At 37.2% G+C, this 21,190-nt stretch overlaps 1 protein-coding gene across 2 annotated transcripts in view; it reads right to left on the minus strand.

The window, feature by feature from the left end:
- Positions 1 to 21,190, minus strand: part of Lsamp (limbic system-associated membrane protein) — a 600,188-nt gene that overhangs the window by 202,619 nt on the left and 376,379 nt on the right. For both annotated transcript variants that reach the window (XM_013028532.1, XM_013028533.1), the window contains exon 3: positions 3,729 to 3,854. In XM_013028532.1, coding sequence (XP_012883986.1) covers positions 3,729 to 3,854 — 126 coding nt within the window. The remainder of the gene's footprint in view (positions 1 to 3,728; positions 3,855 to 21,190) is intronic.

Below are 21,190 nucleotides of genomic sequence, written 5' to 3' on the forward strand. Positions count from 1 at the left end.
TTTTATTTTCCTTCACATGGCTTTGCTGTCACACAGGGAGTTAGTCTCTTCCTCCAGTGTCTCTAAGAAAGACTTGCATGATAGGCTGAAAACAATTACACTGTTTCCATAATTTGAAAGGAATAACCACACACACACACACACACACACACACACACACACACACACACACACACAAATACTCAGGCACATACACAGAATCCTAGTTGTCTTTATAAAATAGCGAAGGCAAGTTTTTCTCTTCTGTCACTTGGAATATCATTTTGATCCGGTGTTTATGTAGGTCAATTGTGAAAGAGATGAAAAGCATAAGCTTGGCAATCAATAGACATTGTAAGGGTGGATGGTGGTTGTCTTTCACTCTGCAAATATATGAGCGAGCTCCTTTTGCATGTACAGGAATAGATTCTGACCCACAGAGAAGGCCTGGATAGATGACTAGAAAAATAAAGTTTTCTTGAGATGTGTGAAGGGCATGGATGAGAATAGAAAATCCTTGTCCTATGTCCTAAGTCTTGAGCAGAGATCTATGAACATTCTTCTAAAAGGCCAGATGAAATATATATTTTTTTAGTCTTTGTGGGCTGGGAAGTTTTTGTTGTTGTTGCAAATGTTTGTCTGATGTTATAGAGTGAAAGCAGCCATAAACAATATGCAAATACAAGAGTACGGCTATATTTCAATGTACCATTGTGTATGCACACTGAAATTTGGATTTCATATATCTTTTACTAGCAAAAAGTAGACTTCTTTTTTACTTTTTTCGACTATGTAGCTATTCCAAAAATATTATTAGGCTGGGGGTGTGGCTTAAGAGGTAGAGCACCTGTCTAGCAAGCTTGGTACTCTGAATATGAAATTCCACTTATCCATGTTAAAATAAGAAGGTATTCTTGCTAAGGTATTACATAATTACATAATTACATAAATGAGGCATACTGGATTTGGCCCATAGGCTTAGCTTGATGTCCCTGATATTGATTATTGGGGATCCTTGTGAGTATATAAAATTTTGTAGGTTATTTTAAAACTCTAGAGTTCTCTCAATATATAAAAATATTCTTTATCCTGAAAGATAATGGTTGGTCCCTTGGACTTTCATTGACATGAAGCATAGAAAGCAGTGTACTTTAAGTTTCAAATCAGATGTTCATTATTATGAAGATGTTTGTATTAGAGTTAGTCATGAAGCTCTAAACCAACAGACAAACAGCCTTGAAGCTTTGGTTCCCAGAACTTTTTTTTTTTCTTCCCAGAACTTTTCTAAACACAAAGGACAAAAAAAAATAATCTATCTTTAGGCTCCACTCAGCAATTGCATTTCCTCATGAAAATACTATTTTACTAGCCAGTATTCTACCAAAGGAAATAATGTCCTTCTATTAATATATCTATTAATTGACCATAACATTAATGTGTTTTTATTTCATTATCTATTTTACCTTTGATTACCTATTTTATTTTATGATTAAGATTAAGAGATTAAAAATAGTATGTTCATGTAAACTCCTAAATTAAAGATTAAAAAGAACAAAAGTATAAAATAATGGTAAGGAAACAAGAGAATAGTCTGTAAATCAACTGCTATTCCTAACTCCTAAGTAATTTTTAAAGATTTTATTTGTAATATTATTGATATGTAATTTATATATGTATATTTATATATGCATATGTGCATATATATACATAAAGGATATATATACACATGGACCAGAAAAATGTCTCTATATTTATTAACAGTCAGTAGAATAAAGAATTCAAGATTATTTATAAAAATTCACTGACTTAATTTACAAACACAAAATTATTTAGAAAAATAACAGAAATATTGGAAACAAAGAATTTCCTTTAATCGATTCTTCAAAATAAATGTATGCTAGGATTTTGATCATTTCTCATTAACAATATAGAAAACACAATGATTTTAGAAGTTGGTTTGATAAAATAGGCCTGTTATTTTTATACTGAATGGCCAGCCAATAAAATAATGGCTACTTGGTACAGTGGTAGGTGTGTAGGTGAGGAGTTAATAGAATACTATCAAAGTTGAATATGTTCTGAAGTTTTAGTTCAAGGGAAAGACAGACATCTTCAGATTCATACTGAAGACAATCTTCTATATGATCTTATGAGACAATAAATTTGAAATTGATTCCCCAAATAAGCTTACACTGTATTGATTTTATATGTTACCAATAAGTGGCAATGGAAATATTAATAAGGACATCTTTTAAAGAAAATAGAGATATCTGATAAGAATATCATGCTAAATATTAGACCATGTCATAGGTTTGTCCAAACTTTACTTGGAAATTAATTTGGAGTATAAGGTTAAATGGTGGCCCCATGATCTCACATCATAAAATACAGAGGTTTTTTTAGGCCATTGTAACCAAACATTACTGGGACCCTTTAAGAAATATATCAGGATACCTCTTTCTGTATGCTTAGCTTGGCATATTTTTAAATGGAGTTCATTATCACATGAATATGCTGTAAATTAATTTCTAAACACTTTATGAATAGACTTTAAGAAAATATCAAGACATGCGCTGGTGGCTCCCGCTTGTAATCCTAGCTACTCAGGAGGCTAAGATCTGAGGATCACAGTTCAAAGCCAGCCCAAATAGGAAATTCCAAAAAATTCTTATCTCCAATAAACCATTAGAAAACCGGAAGTGGCACTGTGGCTCAAGAGGTAGAGCACTGTTCTTGAGCTGAAGAGCTCAAGGACAGTGCCTAGGCCCAGAGTTTAATCCCCATAACTGACAAAAAGAAAAAGAAAAAAGAAAATATCAGACATAAGCCAGGTAAAAGTTGAGGATTCTATATAGTTTTCAAATCACTTCACCATGTTAATACATTTATGTTTTCAAATATTTAAATCAACACATTTATCAAACAAAAAAATTCCTCTCTACTAAGCTAAAAGCTGTCTTATAAGAATTTTGATCTACAGATCTGGAACAATTGAATAGTAGGCTCCATTGTCAAAGACAGCTGAGTGAATCAATTGGTAGTGCAGAGGAATATGCATTCAGTTAATTCTAACTCTTTTGTTAGAATATTTAAATAATGCTAGAAATATAATGTTGGGGGGGTTGGAATTGAGTTACATGAAGGTGATAAGAATATGGAAAAGCAGATGCAAAGAATATTCCTGGGATATTCAGATTTGTACTGAACTAAAGCCAAAATCTGAGATGAATGATAAACTCATGTAGCTTCTTCCACCCCTACCTCCATAACTTCTGTCCATCACAGAATTAGATGCCAAGTCATAGAGAGGAGAAGCCACAGACAATATTGTTTTGTTCCTGACTAGTTTCTTCACAAATTGGTACATACTAGAAAACTAATAGTTGTCTAAAATTGAAGCAAGACAAACTTACAAAAAATGTAAATTCAATTCAATACATTGTCCCAAGTAACTCAACTACCAAATCAGCATACGTATTAGATGAAATACCAAGTCATTCAATGTTCCTATATGTGTTGCCTTGTGGGTATAATATTGCAAGTGAAATATAATGTGTATATGCACTTATTATTATAGCTATGAACTTCATAGAAATGAACACAGTTCTGAAGACAGCAAGAATACTATAACAGACCTGTCTGGTCATATGGTAATCATCTTAGTGTCTTAAGAACATGAAGTGTTCTCACCATTTGACAACACAATCTTAGCTAGCATGTGACATCTTGCAAATTAGAGGGCTGCTTACCAGTTGGTGTAAGGTGTCTCCAGGTGATAACGGGTTCGGGGCGGCCATTGGCCATACAGACCAGGGTCACATTGCTGCCCTCATTCACAGTGACGTCTGAGGAGATGTTGGAGATCTTTGGTGGAACTGTAAAGACAATAAATGGAATATGTAACCATGTTGTTAATGTCATTAAAGCAGGCTTGTAGCAATGATCCATATAACTGGAGATAAGAAATGTAATTTTTTCCTGATTAATTTGAAATTTTGTATTAAGTAACCAGGGTACTTTTAAGATCTCTTCTTGTTATCTTGTTATCTGCTCACCGAGTCTCAAGGTGAGAATACCTCCCACTAGGCACATCTGAGTGTTATACAAACTATCTGTCATCTTATAAGGAAAAAAGCTTTACCTTGATTCTTACCAAGATAAATTTTATTTACATATGAGATGGTCTGTATATTTACATAAATTAATAACAAATTTTTCTCATCACAGTCACTCAAATTTTTATATATGATACCATATATTTACTATTATACCTACTATTATACCATGACCATGTATCATATATATCATGTATATCACATCAGGTATATAATATATAATGTAGTCTTCTCCATACGCTAAGGCAATAAAAATATAGTTTAGTATAAGATTGCATCATTGTGTTAGTAAGATGCAGGATTTATGCATCTACTTAAATAAACCACACTATAATAACTATAATAGAAAGCCTCTAACTAGTATCATAATGTATAAAAGGTCAGATAGTGTACTTGAAAATGTATATGATGGAACTAATAAGGCTCATTTAAAGAGATGTAGGCATTGTAAAACTACTACCCTACTATTATTCTAAAGACTATTGTCATCACTACTACTTACAATGTAATGATAGTTAACTTTAGTTAAACATACCTTTAATTACACACTTATAACACTACTACTTACAATGTAATGATAGTTAATTTTAGTTAAACATACCTTTAATTACACACTTATAATACCTAAGATACTGTGTAGGGTATGTACCAAGTATCATCTGAGACAAAGTAAGGGATAATATTGATGAAGATGCAAACACTGACATGCTGAATTTAAACCTTTTTGTACAACTACTTAAAGACAATAAAAGAAACAGACCATTTCAGTAGCAGCTTACAACTATGCTTTGAGAATCTTATTTGCTGGCAGGAGACTAAGGGCATCTATGGGGTTATATGTGAAACGCAGATAGAATTTCGAACTGGGCAGTCAGGGAGACTGCAAGGCCCACTCTCTTAAGTAATTCTTGAGTGAAATTTCATCTTCACAATCCAGGCTACCAGATGGCCAAAAATGACAGAAATTACTTTTTGGTGATGTGAAAAATGAGTCCCCAAGGGCAAGCTGTACTGCCGCCTGACTTCCTTCATTAATGTTCTGGGTGGCAGCATGAGAGCCCATATTGGTAGGCTGAAGTGGAAAGCGTGGGGAGTGAATTACTCACAGATTTCATGATGGAGGTTATGCGCTGATTACAAATAGCAAGGTTTATGGATGCTTGTGATTTTTCTTTTTCCTTTCATAGTTTTCATAACTCAGTGACTATGCTATCACTGAGAAAGTATGTGTCTGAGGGAAGACAAGAAAGCACAAAGGACTTCAAGAAGAAATCTCCCCCCCTTTTTTTTTGCTCATTAGAGACTGTACCTTCCCAACAGGGACATTTTCTGCTTAAAGAGACAATTGCCTAAAACAGGAACCAGTATACAAGGACTCATGCACCTCCATGTTTATTGCAGCACTGTTCACAATAGTCAGGATATGGAAACAACCCAGATGCCCCACCACAGATGAATGGATCCAAAAGTTGTGGTATCTATACACAATGGAATATTATGCAGCCATTAGAAAGGACAAAATAATGACATTTGCTGGGAAATGGATGGAGCTAGAAGAATTCATGTTGAACGAGGTAAGCCAAGAGCAAAGAGACAAATGGTACATGGTCTCCCTGATAAGTGGATGTTAAATCCAAAATGTTAGGTGATATGACAAAATTAACAGGACTTAAGAAACAAAGAACTTCCACACATCTGGTCAAACTACTTCTAAATAACCCCATGTTACTGATCACATGTATGGTATATATGTGCACACCGGAGGGGAACCAGGAGGAAAAACATACAACAGCGGGATCCATTAGCTGCACAGGACATTGACCAAAATGAACTAAGCAACTTAATGGCAGCGATGGGAGGGAGGGAACAAATGGGAAAGAAGGAACAGCTGATGTTATGCAAAACAAAAGAAATATACATATCACTTGATGTGGAAGAAATAACTGTATCGCAAAGCTCATAGAACTCATAAATGTTATAGACCGTGATAGACAATTTGCTCCAGGAAAGTTAGAATGTGTTTGTGACTTTAACTGAGCATCACTATCCCACAATACTGTGAAACTTGGGAAATTATGTAAACACTTAATCACATTAAAACATTAAAAAAACAATTGCCTGAAAATGATTAATTTCCCCAAAATCCTTGTTAGGAGACATGATGATATTTAGACAACTGACCAGACTATCTCTTGAAGGAAGCAAATGGAAGACATCCATGACCTCAGTGTTCCTCTCACAAGGACATTTTTTAGGGCCTCTGGGTACAGAGTGATGACTCCAAATCTAGCCCAATGGTAGAGGCAGATCATAGTTAATTCTCATAACTTAGCAATCTCTATGGTGTTTATAGAGTTTCCATTCCTCCTTTAGCTATAGGGGTTAAGGGTTATTTTCCTGTCTTCATACATTGACTTGCGATGTGTTTCTCCCAGACTTTTAGAACAAAGACCTGAAAGGTCATACTCATTTTATTGGAAAGAACTTGAGGAAAAGAGATTAATGGCTTGTCAAGAATGATCCTATCAACCACTATGGCTGGACTTATGATTCAGAATTCCTAAGTGTCCAGATGTTCTATAGATTGATACTTACAGTTTCTAACTTCTAGCTGAGTAAGCTAGTGTTCTGAACATCTCCAAATAAATGACAATAAATCATTTGAAAGAACAAGCTATAAACATCTCAGGTGTCTTTCTCAACAATCTGACACTGTAAGAAGAAGCTCTGTGGTAATTATAAGAGCTCACATTCTTCAAGTTGTAGTTACCTCTGAATTGTAATGCAGGCCATGGTGTAAGGAGAGAACATATAGACATTTTGCATTTTCATGTCATGGTGGGAAGCTACGAATCAACCCTACATAGGCAAGTGTTCATAAAATTAGAAATTATATGTAGAGTAATTGATTACAAGCTTAAGTTCATTGATTCTCTTAATTGAGGGCACAGGACATTGTTCCTAGCAAAGAGACATGCAGAAACGTCTATGCTGAGTAGTCAAGAATGGAACCATATAGTACCCTACCACTGGTATAGGTATCACTACCTACATGCCTCCATTCATTTTCTTTATTCATTCATTTGTACTAGCTTTTTCACAGAGAATTTATATGAGATGACATATGCTTTTTGCTCTCATAAGAAATTATTTCTCGGGGCTGGGAAGGTGGCTCAGTGGTAGAGCGCTTGCCTTGCATGCATGAGGCCCTGGGTTTGATCCCTCAGCACCACATAAGCAAAAAGAAAAAAGCTGGAAGTGGTGCGGTGGCTCAAGTGGTAGAGCGCTAGCCTTGAGCTGAAGAGCTGAGGGACAGCGCCCAGGCCCAGAGTTCAGGCCCCACGACTGGACCCAAAAAAGAAAAAGAAAAAAAGAAATTACTTCTCAAGGCTCATGCTGTTCTGATAACTTTTGACTTCTCTTTTTAAATTTCTGGACACAACTGTGCTGTGCTACATCTTTGCTGCCTGAGCAACACTTCACACGTTCAGTGCCAAGTGGATTCCTTCCTCAGTCTCCAAAGAAACTGCTCCAAAGAAACAGTTACTATTTCTAGAGCTGTAAGCCACTTTTGTCATTATCTTATTTTCCACTGGAGACTTTAACTCTACTGATCACAACTTTTCTTCTAGTCCTTGCTTGTCTTTATTTCTAGGATAACAAAATGGTTTCTCCTTTTACCCTTTAGTTAATTTTTCTCAGATTAACTTTTGGATTTACCTTGTTCATTAAAAGTCTGTATTTAAGAGTTTGATAACTGTCCTTTTCTCTTGACTACATTTTACCCATTGGAGTGTTATTACCCACATTGTAGCTTCAGAAGCTAATGCCATGATTTTTGTTTGTTTGCATGAGGTAATCAGGCTGGCTTTAAAGTTCCCCATTCTCCTGCTTCTCCCTTGGGAATGCTGGAACTATAGGTGTGTCCTAACAGGACCTGTTAATAGCATGCTTTGATTGCTTCCAAAGCAGTATTGCTAGCTCACACTTTTCTTCTCACTTCTGTCTTCTTACATGTCCACTTGACTAGTGCCTATTTTTAGTGCATGTTTTATGAATACTCACAAGTATTTGTAAGGTACACCCTGCAAAGGCAGAGCAGATTCCTCCCTCCTCTTGGTTAAGTCTCTGCCCAGTACCTGTGTCACCTAGGTAACCTACACACTTGGAGGCAGTCACCCCTCCTCCCTGAAGTCACATCGCATCCAGTGTGGCCACACCTTCGTCCACCCCTGGCCTTGATAAGTCCTGTCCAGGCTGTGGTTCAACCCATTATTCCTGCTGCCTGGGCTTCCAACTTGACTAGAGGTGGCCTACAAATAAACCTTTCTCTTGCCTGAATACCACGTGCTGCTCTCTTTTCTCAGCTACCAATTTAATTTACCTGACACCATCTACCTCCTATGAAACACCACAGTCTGATTATTTTAGTGAATTATTGGGACAGTTTCTCTCCTTTGTTGTCCCCATATAAAATTTTTATGTCTTCTCTATTTTAAATGTCTCTCAGATTCATTCATTATTCCCAAGCCCCCAGTCCCACTCAACCTTCTTTCAAATAAAATTTCTTTGTTTATATATATATATATGTATATATATATGTATATATATAGTGTATAGTGTGTGTGTGTATATATATATATATATAGTGAGAATTTAAACTAGTTCATTTGCCTCTAAGAATGCATCATCATGCATTCTCACTATCATCAAGAATATCTCCTAATCTGTAAATGTGAATATATTATACTTTGATTTATCTCATTGCATTTTTTTTTGGTGGGTTGTGGGGCTTGAACTTTGGACCTGGATGCTTGCTGTCCCTGAACTCTTCAGTTCAAGGCTAGCGCTCTACCACTTGAGCTACAGTGCCACTTCTGGTTTTCTGGTGGTTAATTAGAGATAAGCCTTTCCAGCCTGGGATGGCTTTGAACTGTGATCCTCAGATCTCAGCCCCCTGAGTAGCTAGGTATGAGTCACCGGCACCTGGCTCTCAGTACTTTTTAGATGAAATCTAAACTGCCTTCCTGTGTTATCATAACTGCAATCAACTAACTGATGTTCTTAATAAATTTTAAGAGGCAGATGTAGGGCTCTTGTTTTCTTGACCATTGAATCTTATCTAATGTAGTACTTGGAACACAGTAGAGAAAAATGGGGGAATGGAAAAAAATATCACCTAAGTTCTCCTCCATTATCCAAAGTGTTTACTTAAAGAAGGTATTTCATTGAATTTTTGCTATGGAAGATGAAGCTGTACTTTGCTCAGTTAAACATAACTATCAGTATTTCCACAGTCAGTCATCTTTCATTATCTATGTCACCATCAACTTATTTGATTCCCTTTTTCTTGTTCTTAAAGCAGGGTCTTACTATGTAGTGCATACTGGCTTTGAACTTGAGAATTTCCTACCTTGGACTTCCTAGGGCTGTTATTAAAAACATGAATCACTAGGTCAAACTAAATTTTCTTTCTCCCTCTCACTTTCTCCCTCCTTTTCTCTCCCTCTCCCTCTCCCTACCCCCTCTTTCTCAACTAATACAGGCGCTTGAATTCAGGGGCTCCTGCTCACTCACTTGGTCAGAATTGGTGATCTACAATGTGAGCCACACCGACAGTGTTGCTTTTTGCTAATTAGCTTGGAGATTAATTCTTTGAGAACTTTTTTGCCTGGGTTGACTTTGAACCATGATCCTCCAGGTCTCAGCCTCCTGAGAAGCTGGGATTATAGGCAACAATGGCTATCCTTTTTGTCTTTTAATGAAAGAATAAAAGAATTCGTGAGGCAAATAATTACATATTTCAGCAACCAAGGAAAGCCTAGAGTCTAACATCTTCAAATACAGATTTCTCCCAATCTTTTGCTGAAGTCTAAGTTTAACTTTTTAGTGTAATGGTTTACTAGTTAATTCTTAGTATCCTATAGCCATTTCTGAAATTGAAATTCAGAGTATCACTGATAACATCAAGATGGCAATTCAAAACTGTCTTATTTCTTCCAAAAATCTATATACAACTTCTGAGAAACAAAACATTACTCTTACTGACAATTCTCACATGCAGCCTTAAAGGACCAATTATCCCCAATATTAAAAAAAAATCACATAGATAATGAAAGCTAAGAACACATTCTATACTTTATATACTTTCTAAAACTACTCTTCCTCTAGATCACTCTTCTGTAAAAATAACTCGAGTATTTTTTCACTTTATTTTAATTATTAGTAGGGATGACTGCTTTGGAAGTACTGGTTAACATGATAATATCATCTGTATCAACAAATACAAATACTTTACTTTTCAAATTCACTGCAATATTGATTGATGCTCACTTCTTAGTTCATTTCAATGCTCTCAGTAGTTTGTTTCTTTCTGGGATACCCCTTAACAATTCCTAGTCATAAGATATTAGTGTGATTTATTGTATTTTTCTACATGAAATGCCATGAACCATTTACTTAATGTCTTCAACCTATTCAGTTTCAGCTATCTCTCCAATTTGTCTGGATTACTTTGTTTTTCTTAGTGACTAATGAGAGCTATGAATATTGTAGGGATTTGACCTTTTGTGGTCAGAACGCGATTTCCCACAATTAATTCTTTGTGATTATTTTTGCTTTGTAGGAATTTAAACATCATTGTTTCTATACCTGCTAATCTTTCTTTTGTGACTTTTTTGTACATAGATGATCTTTTCACAACATACAAATCAGTTAAATACTTACCATCTTTTTATCTTCAATTGCTGTATATATGTTGAATTCTGATTTTATTTGTATTATGAGAGATACATTTCCCTCACCACATAAATTTTAGCCAATATCTCTAATACCATTTGTTGAACAATAAAGACACTAGCTTGTTTTTCATAATCACTATAAAAGTGCTGCCAATTAGCTAGTCTAATATTTCTGAGAAAGATGTAAATATAAATCTCAACTAATATGGACAAGTGATCTTATTAAGATATTTGAAAACATAAGTCATGAATCTTTTATGTACTACAGTAGTATTATATATTAATCTAAAAATCTGAATCATTATAGATGATCTTCTTTTATTGAAATGCATGTAAATTTTGTGTTTAAAATGTTCACTTTTTCTGCTAAGCACAAATTTAATTTGGGCTTCTAAAAATTACATGAACTTAACTATATAGATTCCTTTGCCTAGTCAATGGATCAGCCGGTAAATAAGATAATAACACATTGGCAATCTGGCTTTGACATGATGGGTGTGCTGTTTCTCTTTCTCTGTCTCTGTCTCTGTCTCTCTCTCTGTAATGTTTTTATCCATCCCATCTTAATCTTTATGGTCTTCATTAACATTTGTGAACACAGAGCATCCTTATATGTTTATCTAGGAGGGAAAACATCTCTTCTTTTCATCTGTGGTTTTACTTCTGACAAAAGATAAAATGTAGGCAACATCAAAGTTAAAATTGAACTAAGGGCTAGGTGTGATAGTGATCACCTGCAATTCTAGCTCCTTAGAAGGATCCAGGTTCAAGACTCATTCTAGCAATAGTAGAAGAATCCACGTGAAAACAAAGCTAAAACAAAAAGAGTGGTGGGGACTGAAGGTGTGCTGCAAGGCATAGAATAAAGCCTAGAAACAAAGGGTGTGGAGTTCAAAATCCATCCTGAAGAAAATAGTATAGTAGACATCTATTGTTAGCCAATATGACTCTTTCTGCTGGCAATACAACTTAGTTTGCCTTTGGGAAAACCAACACTCACAATCACTCATTGGATAAGATGGTTAATCAAATGATCAGTTAACCCTTTGGCCAAGGAGTAGATGCAATGCCTAAGCTGGCCCATTCAGATTTCTCCCTTGTAGAACTTGAAAGAGATTGACAGATTCACTAGCAGAATGCTAGTGGCCTCAATTCTATATTCTTTGCTATATCCAAGTAGTCATAAGGAAAAAGTACTTTATGCCCTTGAATTTCAATGTGATTTGTTCTGCAGCAATCATTAGTTGATACGCCTCAAAATGAGGGGGAGGTGGTTGCAACCTGGATTTCTGCAGATGTGGATTGCTGTGGTTTTCAAGACAAAACTTTTCTGCTCTTCCTTTGCTTTTATGAGCCAAATCTCTTATACTTCCAATTCTTCACCTATTTTTTACATCAAATTAATCCATTTCTGTTGTTTAAAACAAAGAAGCAAATTAGAAAGTAGTCATCAGGAGAAAATTTGAGAAAATTAGCCTTTCTGTAGAAGTAAATTATTGCCATTGGGCCCACACATCGCTCATATCCTTACAAGCTTAGTTTTTATTTTCTTTTGTCCATATATGCTTCTTTAAAGTCATCTAGGCCTATGAAACCAGGTGTGAATGGTTTAATTTCTTTTTCCTTGGTAACAAAATGATGGACTAATAGAAGGAAAATAAATCAGTTCTACAGTAGGAAAATAAAGAGTGGTCAGGTAGCTTATTTTTCTAACCTCAAGTAATTACAAACTATAACTTCTGTTAAATTTAAAGTTTTATTTTATCCAGTGCCAGGGAGCAAACCAAGGGTTTTGTATAAATTCTATCCCACTGAGCTATATCTCTAACCCTTAAAACGTTCATCTTAATGCTATACATTAGCAACAAATTGGTCTCATTATTTCCTGTACATTTGAAGTTGAGGCAAGAGGTATTTATTTGTGAAAGTCGTGGTGGTGGGGTATTAAAAACAAATAATTATCACTATCAGCTCCTTAGTGTCTAACTCTTCTTTGGTAGAGCAAGAGAAGCTCAAATCCTAGGCTATGGGTCACTGTAAAATGTCTCCATAAGAACTAGGTTTAGTAGGATGTTTATTGAGCATGATCTTAGGATTCAACAAAAGCACAATAAAACATATAATGTAACATATAAATGTTATCTTGGTAAACATCAAACTTCCATCTGAGCATTTTGATTCTGACACATTCATGAAATCCTATTTTACAGGATCAGAAATGTAACAAAGAATACATGACTGAATACCAGGGAATTTTGATCTTGGCTCCTAATGCCAAGATTTGAGATTTGCTTTTGAACTTTCATCATTTAGGACATTGTAAGTACTCAGTCAATTTTAAATAAACAAATTACAAACAACTCATTTAATCTCTGAGACTCAGTTTACTCATCTGGCAATTGAAGGTAGCTAATGTGCAAAGTTGATAGCAGGCAATATTACAGGATTGATATGAGAGTTTAATACATAGTATATGTGAACATGACCAATATACACTTAAGAAGTTCTGAAAGTGTAGCTATTAATTATTGCATCCCAAAATTAATAAAATAGTGTTGAACTCTTTCATGCATTTTTTATATTTGTGGAATTCTAGTTATATTTCTGCAGATGCCAAGATTGCTAAAATAATTAATCATTAGTGTTGGCATTTACAAGATAAGCATTAAGTTCTTTACTATTTTTGCCAGTCTTGCCTGGGCTTGAACTCAGAGCCTGGGCTCTGTCCCTGAGCTGCTTTGGCTCAAGGCTAGCAATCTACCACTTGAGCCACAGTGTCACTTCTGGCTTTTTCTGTGTATGTGGTGTTGAGGAATCAACCCAGGGCCTCCTGCATCAAGGCAAGCTGTCCACCACTGAGGCACATTCTCAGCCCCAAGTTCTTTACTTTTATAAACATTTTTTAGCATATTAAACAAAGAGTCTTCACTGAGTTCTTTATTAACAATATATTCAATCTTTTAGTCAATGTTTAGACACCTTATATCCTTATTAAAAAGTGATAGATACAGTGAGTGAGAATGTGCAACCATGAGCAAAATAAGTTTTACCAACATTGTTAGAAACAACTAACTCTTTAGCATCCTGGAAAACCTTCTGTAAATAACTTTTTGTCTTGGTAACTCTGGAGTTCAATAACAGATGTGTTAGGTAGTTAAACAGGCTGACCAGTGAGGACCATACCACACTCATGGTATCCAGGCCAGGGATAGATTTATTCACCAGACGGGCTGGCCACAGGTCAGGTTGGCACTCCTCCAGGCTGGGGAAAGGAAAGTCTGGCCCTGGGCCCTGCCTTATATGGGGTGGGGGGGGGGGAGAAAGTGTGGCCAAGTAAAGAAAGGTGGGACCAGGTAAAGGGAGGTGGGATCAGGTGGGAGAAGGGTGTGGCCATATCGGATCTGGGTGTGACCTCAGAGGATGCAGATGAGATCTCTTCCAGGTGCCATTTGCCTAGGTAATAAAGGTACTGGGTGAAGACTGGAGGGAGAAGTCTGTCCTACATCCAGGAGGGGACCTGACAAGATGATGCTAGATGTTTTGTGGTTATAGTTTCACACTATGAAGCTTTAGACTTGTAGCAGAATAAAACAAGCAGTGGTAACCATGTCTTTCCACCAGTACCAGTCATCACTATCATTAGGGACCATTTAAGAAAAGCAAGAAACATCAACCTCAGGAAGTTGGTATTCAAATCAGGTTTGTTTTATAGAGACACAGTTCACAATTTTGTGGGTGAGTAGGGAAAGTACGGAAACTACAGGCTTGTGTGTATCAAGGAAATCTGAGGGTAGAAAAAACTCATTGTGAGTATCTGTTAAATTTCTCTGACTTGAAGGATTATCAGAGCGGTACTTATGCATACATTAAAGAAGAGCCAAGTAACTTAAAGTAAGAAAGATTATATGCTAATTAGTTAGAAGAAGAGATAAAAGATATGTGTAAATCGAGGATGCCATGCATGTAGTAATGTGGTAAAGCCAGAAAGATGGAAGCAGAGAAGCTCATAAAAGTGATCTGTTCAAACAACTGTATGGTCAGAAAATAGTCATTTTCTTTTCATCAGACAGGAGAAATTTTTAGCCTATCTATGAAACTAAAAGTTAGTGTCTTAAGCTTCACCATAGTCCTCTGAGATGTAGCTGATAGTTTACTGTGTGGGTCAAAGGTGTAAGATGAATAGACATACTTTTGGGGACCTTTGGTCCTCTTTTACCACATTCTCATCTGGCTCATTTTCCTAGGATGTCAGATTTATACAACACAGTAGCCCTAGAATTTTAAGTAGACAATTGTTATAATCAAAAAGGGGAGTTCTTTTGGTTAGACTATTCTAAATAACCTAAACACAGCAGGTATTGGACAAAGAAATGTTATAAGGTTCACATGTATACTTTGCTGTTGGATGGTAATACATGTGTAGTAGGAGGGAGGGAATTGCTCTACTCATAAAAGAAAGTACATTAAATGAGAGCTTATGTCTATCTATTACAAATCCACAATCTTCCTAAGATCGAAGTGTGAGAGCATGTTTAGAAAGAGGAGAAATTACTTCGGCAGCAGCTGGACATTCACGACCAGCTGAAGGTGTTCATTATTGCTGTTTCAGCAATAGGTACACTGGAATGTGAACTGGCCATTTTCATGGATGGGTCATTGCTTTTCTAAATAAGTGCAAATGGAGTGTTCTGACTGTTCATTGAGACTGCAGTTCCTTAGCAAGTCAGCAGCTTTAAAAATCTCATATTCCCAGACCCTTATTCCAGCTGTTTGGGGTATTTGTTTTTGTTAATTTGGGGAAACTTCCAGATGTTGTTGTAATCAATAGACAAGAAGAAATAAAATGGCTATCTTTCCTTTATGGAGGCCAAAAATATCTCTCTCATTTCTTATACTTGCAGAACAGAGTTTAGATGATGTCCAACTAGAGCAGATGGTTATATTTGGCAGAATCAAGGGTATCTAGCAGAGGGAGGCTCAAAAATATCAGGTTACCTTGAGTAGGTAGCAAATAGCTACTGGGTGAATTCCAAAGTCTCTGAAAGTAGTTCTCTAGGCCTTTATCAGAGAGGAGAGTATCTTTTCCTCTTTTTGTATTCTAAAAGAGACTATTTTTATTTATTTGCTATGTTAAAGGAAGTTGTTTGATACAACTCTTAGAATAAATGGAAATTCAGCTTGTATTTCTAGAATCTACTAAAAACTTACTCTTTTTCTATGATAAGCTTATAGAATTTAGCTCTATATTATAGCATTGCCTATAAAGGCTATAAAATAATTCATAGGCAGTGAAAATATCTTTCTCTGTTCCACTAACTTTTTTCAAAATACTGAATGTACAGAAAATATTAACTAAACTCTACAGATGAACTGTTTAGTTATGAAGAGAATGTTAGGCATGAGAAGCCCCTTCTACCAAAAGCAGAAAAGACTTTTAAATCAATAAGAAAATAGAAAAATGCATAAAGTTTCTGAGACAATATCTTGTTTATGTTTGCAAGTCAGTAAAATTATTATTATAATTCTGAGCACCTATATAAAGGGACTGCATTAGACCTGGGCACCTAAGGAGGAGGTAGAAAAATGACAATTATGAGTTAGATCAGCCACTTTTTATTGTCTCAACAAAAGTGCCACTGGGAGGTTACCATGAAAATAATAGTTATTTTAACATTTCCTGAAATGGCTTACTATTCATCTCATTCCTTCAGTTCATTTTGGGAATCAGAAATATGTAAGATCACTATGCTGTTTGTAAGAGCTCTTTAAACTTAATGATTTCATGTCCACATTACTAACCTAAATTCTATTTTTCCAGTTGCTTAAGGCACAGTTTTCTTTGTGTATGGGGAAGGAGGTAGATTCCAATAGAAACCAACCAGAGTGAACTAAAGGCTGCCTAGAATATAATGAAAATAGAAGTTCTTTCCTGCCAGTGCTCAAGGGCCCGAAGGATACAATAGTTAGACAAAGAATGAGATTGACAGGAGGCTTTTAGAATTTCTTTCTTTGCATTGAGCCTGTTCAAAGTTTACCATGACCCATTTCAACAGAACATTGAACCTTCATATTATTTCCTCTTAAACAAGTAGAGTTATCATCCATCATGAATTAAATAACATTCATATCAATTGTAATTTTTCCAAAGGATGTGTTTGTTTGTTTGATTAGGTAGTGTCTTACTGTGTAGCCCAGGCTGACCTCAAACTGAGGATCTTCTGCTTCAGCTGCTTAAGTGCTAGGATTACACTTACATACCACCAGATAGGGCCAGTACAATATTTCTTTCTTTCCTTTTTTTTCCTGTTGGTTGGGGGGGAGGCTTGAGCTCTGGGTGGGGGATGGAGGGTGGGGGGAGGGGGCTTGAATTCTGGGCCTGGGCACTGTCCCTGAGATCTTCAGTTCAAGGTGATCGCTCTATCATTTGAGCCACAGCACCACTTCCGGTTTTCTTGTGATGAATTGGAGATAAGAGTCTTACTGACTACTTTCCTGCCTGGGCTGGCTTTGAATTATGATCCTCAGATCTCAGCTTCCTGAGTAGCTAGGATTACAGGTGTGAGCCACTGGTGTCTGGCAATATTTCTATTTTTAATGGAAGAAAAACATATCAGATGGCTCAATGGTTAAAGGTAGCTAAGGGAGACAGAATACTTCCTGTAATTCTAAATAGGTTTGGAAATTGCAAGGAAGTAAATAAGTTTGGGAAGGGTTTGGAGTAAGAGCAGAAATCAAAAAGAAGATTGTGAATTGTAAGTATGATTTATACTTCTCCCTTTTAGTTTACCTTCCATTATGAGCAAATGAACACTCAAGAATGAAAGATGACACAATGCTGAATGTTGGTATTTCACGCCTGCTGAGGGCTGAGGATCTCAGTTTGGACAGCCAAGGCAGACACGGATATGAAACTTGTATCTATGATTAACTAGCAAAAAACCTCTAAGTGGAGGTATGGCGCAAGTGCTAGAATGCGCAAGGCCCTGAGTTCAAATACTAGCACATGCAAATTTGTACACATACGCACACACACATAATGCATAGGTATAATAAGATGAAAATGTAAGATGAAATAATGCCGATAGTTAACAATAACAATGCTGTCTATATAGCATAACACTACATAGTTTAAAAGCAGTAGTATATGTCTTTCCTTATTTGGTCCCTATTATAACCCTGTGTGTTAACAGGGTATTATTCCCACCCCTGCCACCCATTCATTGGTTGGATAACAGGCTACCCAGTCATTCTTTGAGGTTCATTCTGTTGGTTGATATCACTGAGTCCATAACCAATTCTATATGTCAGAAGATTTTAAAAAGACCTTAATACTTCCCACACTAAATCATCTATCACTGATATGAAGGATGTTGCCATATGTAATGAATTAAACAGCTGCCAATTTGACCAGAGTACAGCTAGAGACAAGAAAGTCTGGGTAGTTGGATAATTGTGGTGAATACAGGGTGCAAATGCCATTGGTTGTGTAGAGTCTATGGGAGTTTACTTCCTGAAGGAAACTTTTTTCCTCAATAGTCCCTCCCAGTATATATAGTTTATGATGTTTGGCTTTCTTCTTCTGTTGTTGTTGTTGTTTTGGTCAGTCGTGGGGCTTGAACTCTAGGCCTGGGGCCCTGTCCCTGAGCTCTTCAGCTCAAGGGTAGCAATCTACCACTTGAGCCACAGTGCCACTTCTAGCCCTTTCTGATTATCTGGTCCTGAGGAATCAAACCGAGGCCCTCATGCATGCTAGGCAAGCAATCTACCGCTGAGCCATCTTCCCAACCCAATGATGTTTGGCTTTTTTGTTTTAAGAATTTTTTTCAGTCAAGCGCATGGGCGCTGTCCCTAAGCTCTTCAGCTCAAGGCGAGCGCTCTACTCCTTGAGACACAGCACCACTTCCAGTTTTCGAGTGGTTTATTGGAGATAAGAGTCTCACAGACTTTTCTGCCCAGGCTGGCTTTGAACCGTGATCCTCAGATCTCAGCCTCCTGAGTAGCTAGGATGACAGGCGTGAGCCACCGGCACCCGACTCAAGGTGGAAATATTGCTATATATAAACTGAAACACTTGTGGAAACCAGATCCACCTCTCCTCTTTGTATCACATTTCCTTTCCTTCAATTTGGTCATCATGAAATAAGATTTCTTTTCCTCCTCCCTCCTCTTTGAAATTCAAAAGGATGCTTGGATAGGACAGTGAGAGGAAACCTCTCCCCCCGCCCCCCCGTGTGTGTGTGTGTGTGTGTGTGTGTGTGTGTCTCACTCTCCTCCTTCTCCCTTTTCCTCTTCTCTCTCCTTCTACTATTGAATCCTAAAGGGTTGAATCTTTCATTAATCTTGAGCTAAATGTGAATTTGGACATTGGGGAGCCTTGAATCCCACCTGTTGGTTTTTTTCCCCCCCAAGCCCTGGGCATGTTATGGAGAAAATGTCAAAGATTTCTCTTGCTTCTGCACCCCTGCTATGTTTTATTCAAGCCTCCATGTCCTACGGAAACAAACACTGCCTATCAAAATCTCACCCACCTGGCTCCCAGTCTCACACATAAACATGCACAGCACCTGTGTTTAGGAGAACTGATCAATTCTTGCAAAAAGCAGCCTCTCGGCAGCCTGCTGAGGGGCTGGAGCACTCTAGCAAATGATTTCTGATGCAATCGTGACCCTTGGTGACTGTGTTTGTATCCATCTCACAATGCTGGTGCTTATCCAACACGATGTGTTCACTGACCCTTCCAGCAAGAGATGATTTTAACTACCACTGGGACTCTGAGCTCCTGTGAGGGATGGCGTGACTATTGGGAAAACAGAGCTGGGTTTGGAAGGAGATAATGCAGATGTCACTGGGTATGGGTCAGAATCAGCAACCATTGCAGGAGGGAGAAAGGAGTTTCTCTTGTCAGGCTCTGCAGCAGTCGTGTGTTTGTTTGCCAAACTGGTGGTCGGCAGGGAAGAGTATGTTGTCTCTAGGGCTTTGCGAGAATTCTACAGAATTCCCACATGGAAACTGAGCCCGAGTGGACAGTGAGCTGTACCTGTAGTCTGTGTCTATTGACTGTGCTCTTCTGTCACAGGCACGTGAGGTAGTGGGCAGGACAGGAAACAGAAAGAGGCAGTGAGGGAAGTCGCCCAAATGCAGACACAGTAGCACAGTCAGTCTTGCTGTGTCCCCGATGTCAAGTAGCTGAAGGCATCTGCCATGATGGTTCATTCCTTCTCCCCGAGCCCCAGACCACATAAGACTGAGACACATGCTATAGCAATGAGCAAGATGTCTGTGTTTCTTTTTTCCATTCCAGCCAGCTCCAGATGGACTGAGAAGCATGCCTCATGACCACAAGAAGAGTTTTTCATTCTCAGCCTACACCTCTTCCTTTAGCATCCAGGGGAAAGAGCAAAGTAAGTGATCTGTTATTTTACCTACTTTTCCTTCTGGCCTAGAGAAGGTCACTGCATCTTACCTATAGAAAATGACTGGGCCATGTGAGTCTTTGGCCCCTGAAGGCCTTTGATTTGAGTCAGATTTGATCACATCTGTCCAACCAGTACAAAAGGGCTCTGCCTAACTTGATAGAAGTTTTTTTGCATTACCCATGTGATAAGGGAGTGAACGAATAACTTACTGAATCTTCAGCACCCTTGGTAAACCTACACAGAAACAATAGAGAGAACCACTTGTGATTGCTTTGCTCTTAGCCTTCTGCTAATGCTTTCTTCCATTAATTATACAGCCATCACATTCTCCTGGTGATAAAATACCCCAAGTGGCTCAACTCCAAGCTGCAGATTTTTAGCTATTTGTCCTTCCTCTAATGACTGGAGGCTGAGAGAAGATATCAGCTTCTTTCCAGGTCATGAAAATCAAATGGGTGCCCAGAGTAGCTAAGATTTCAATTACAATGAAGATATTCTCCAAAGTAGTTAATGTTCATACAGTGTTATTGAAGAAATATTTTTAAAAATGTAAAACTTTATGGCTGTGTTACCTTTTCATAAAGTTGCACAGCACATTAAGCTCTGCCTTATGTTGGCCCTTCTGACAGCCTTGAGAGTCAGATCAGGTTTCAGCTATAAGCCAGCTGGTACCATCCATTTAAAGGAAAACAGTTATGTAAGTGACTAAGAATCTAATCACTAAGTTTAATTACAAAGTAGATTAAATTATTATAAATGCCTTTTAAAGTGTCTTAAAATATTGTAAAAAAAAAAAGAAAAACTATCAACCAAACAGAAATCTGATACGCTGGTGACATTATTCGGGATTTGGGAATGTCAGTGTTATTTGTCATGGCTATTTCTGATAGCTGATTCCAGCATTCATACATTAAAAAACTTTATAGCCTCTCTCTTACCC

The sequence above is a fragment of the Dipodomys ordii genome, unplaced genomic scaffold, assembly GCF_000151885.1.
Source record: "Dipodomys ordii isolate 6190 unplaced genomic scaffold, Dord_2.0 Scaffold111, whole genome shotgun sequence".
In the NCBI taxonomy this organism is placed as follows: domain Eukaryota; kingdom Metazoa; phylum Chordata; class Mammalia; order Rodentia; family Heteromyidae; genus Dipodomys; species Dipodomys ordii.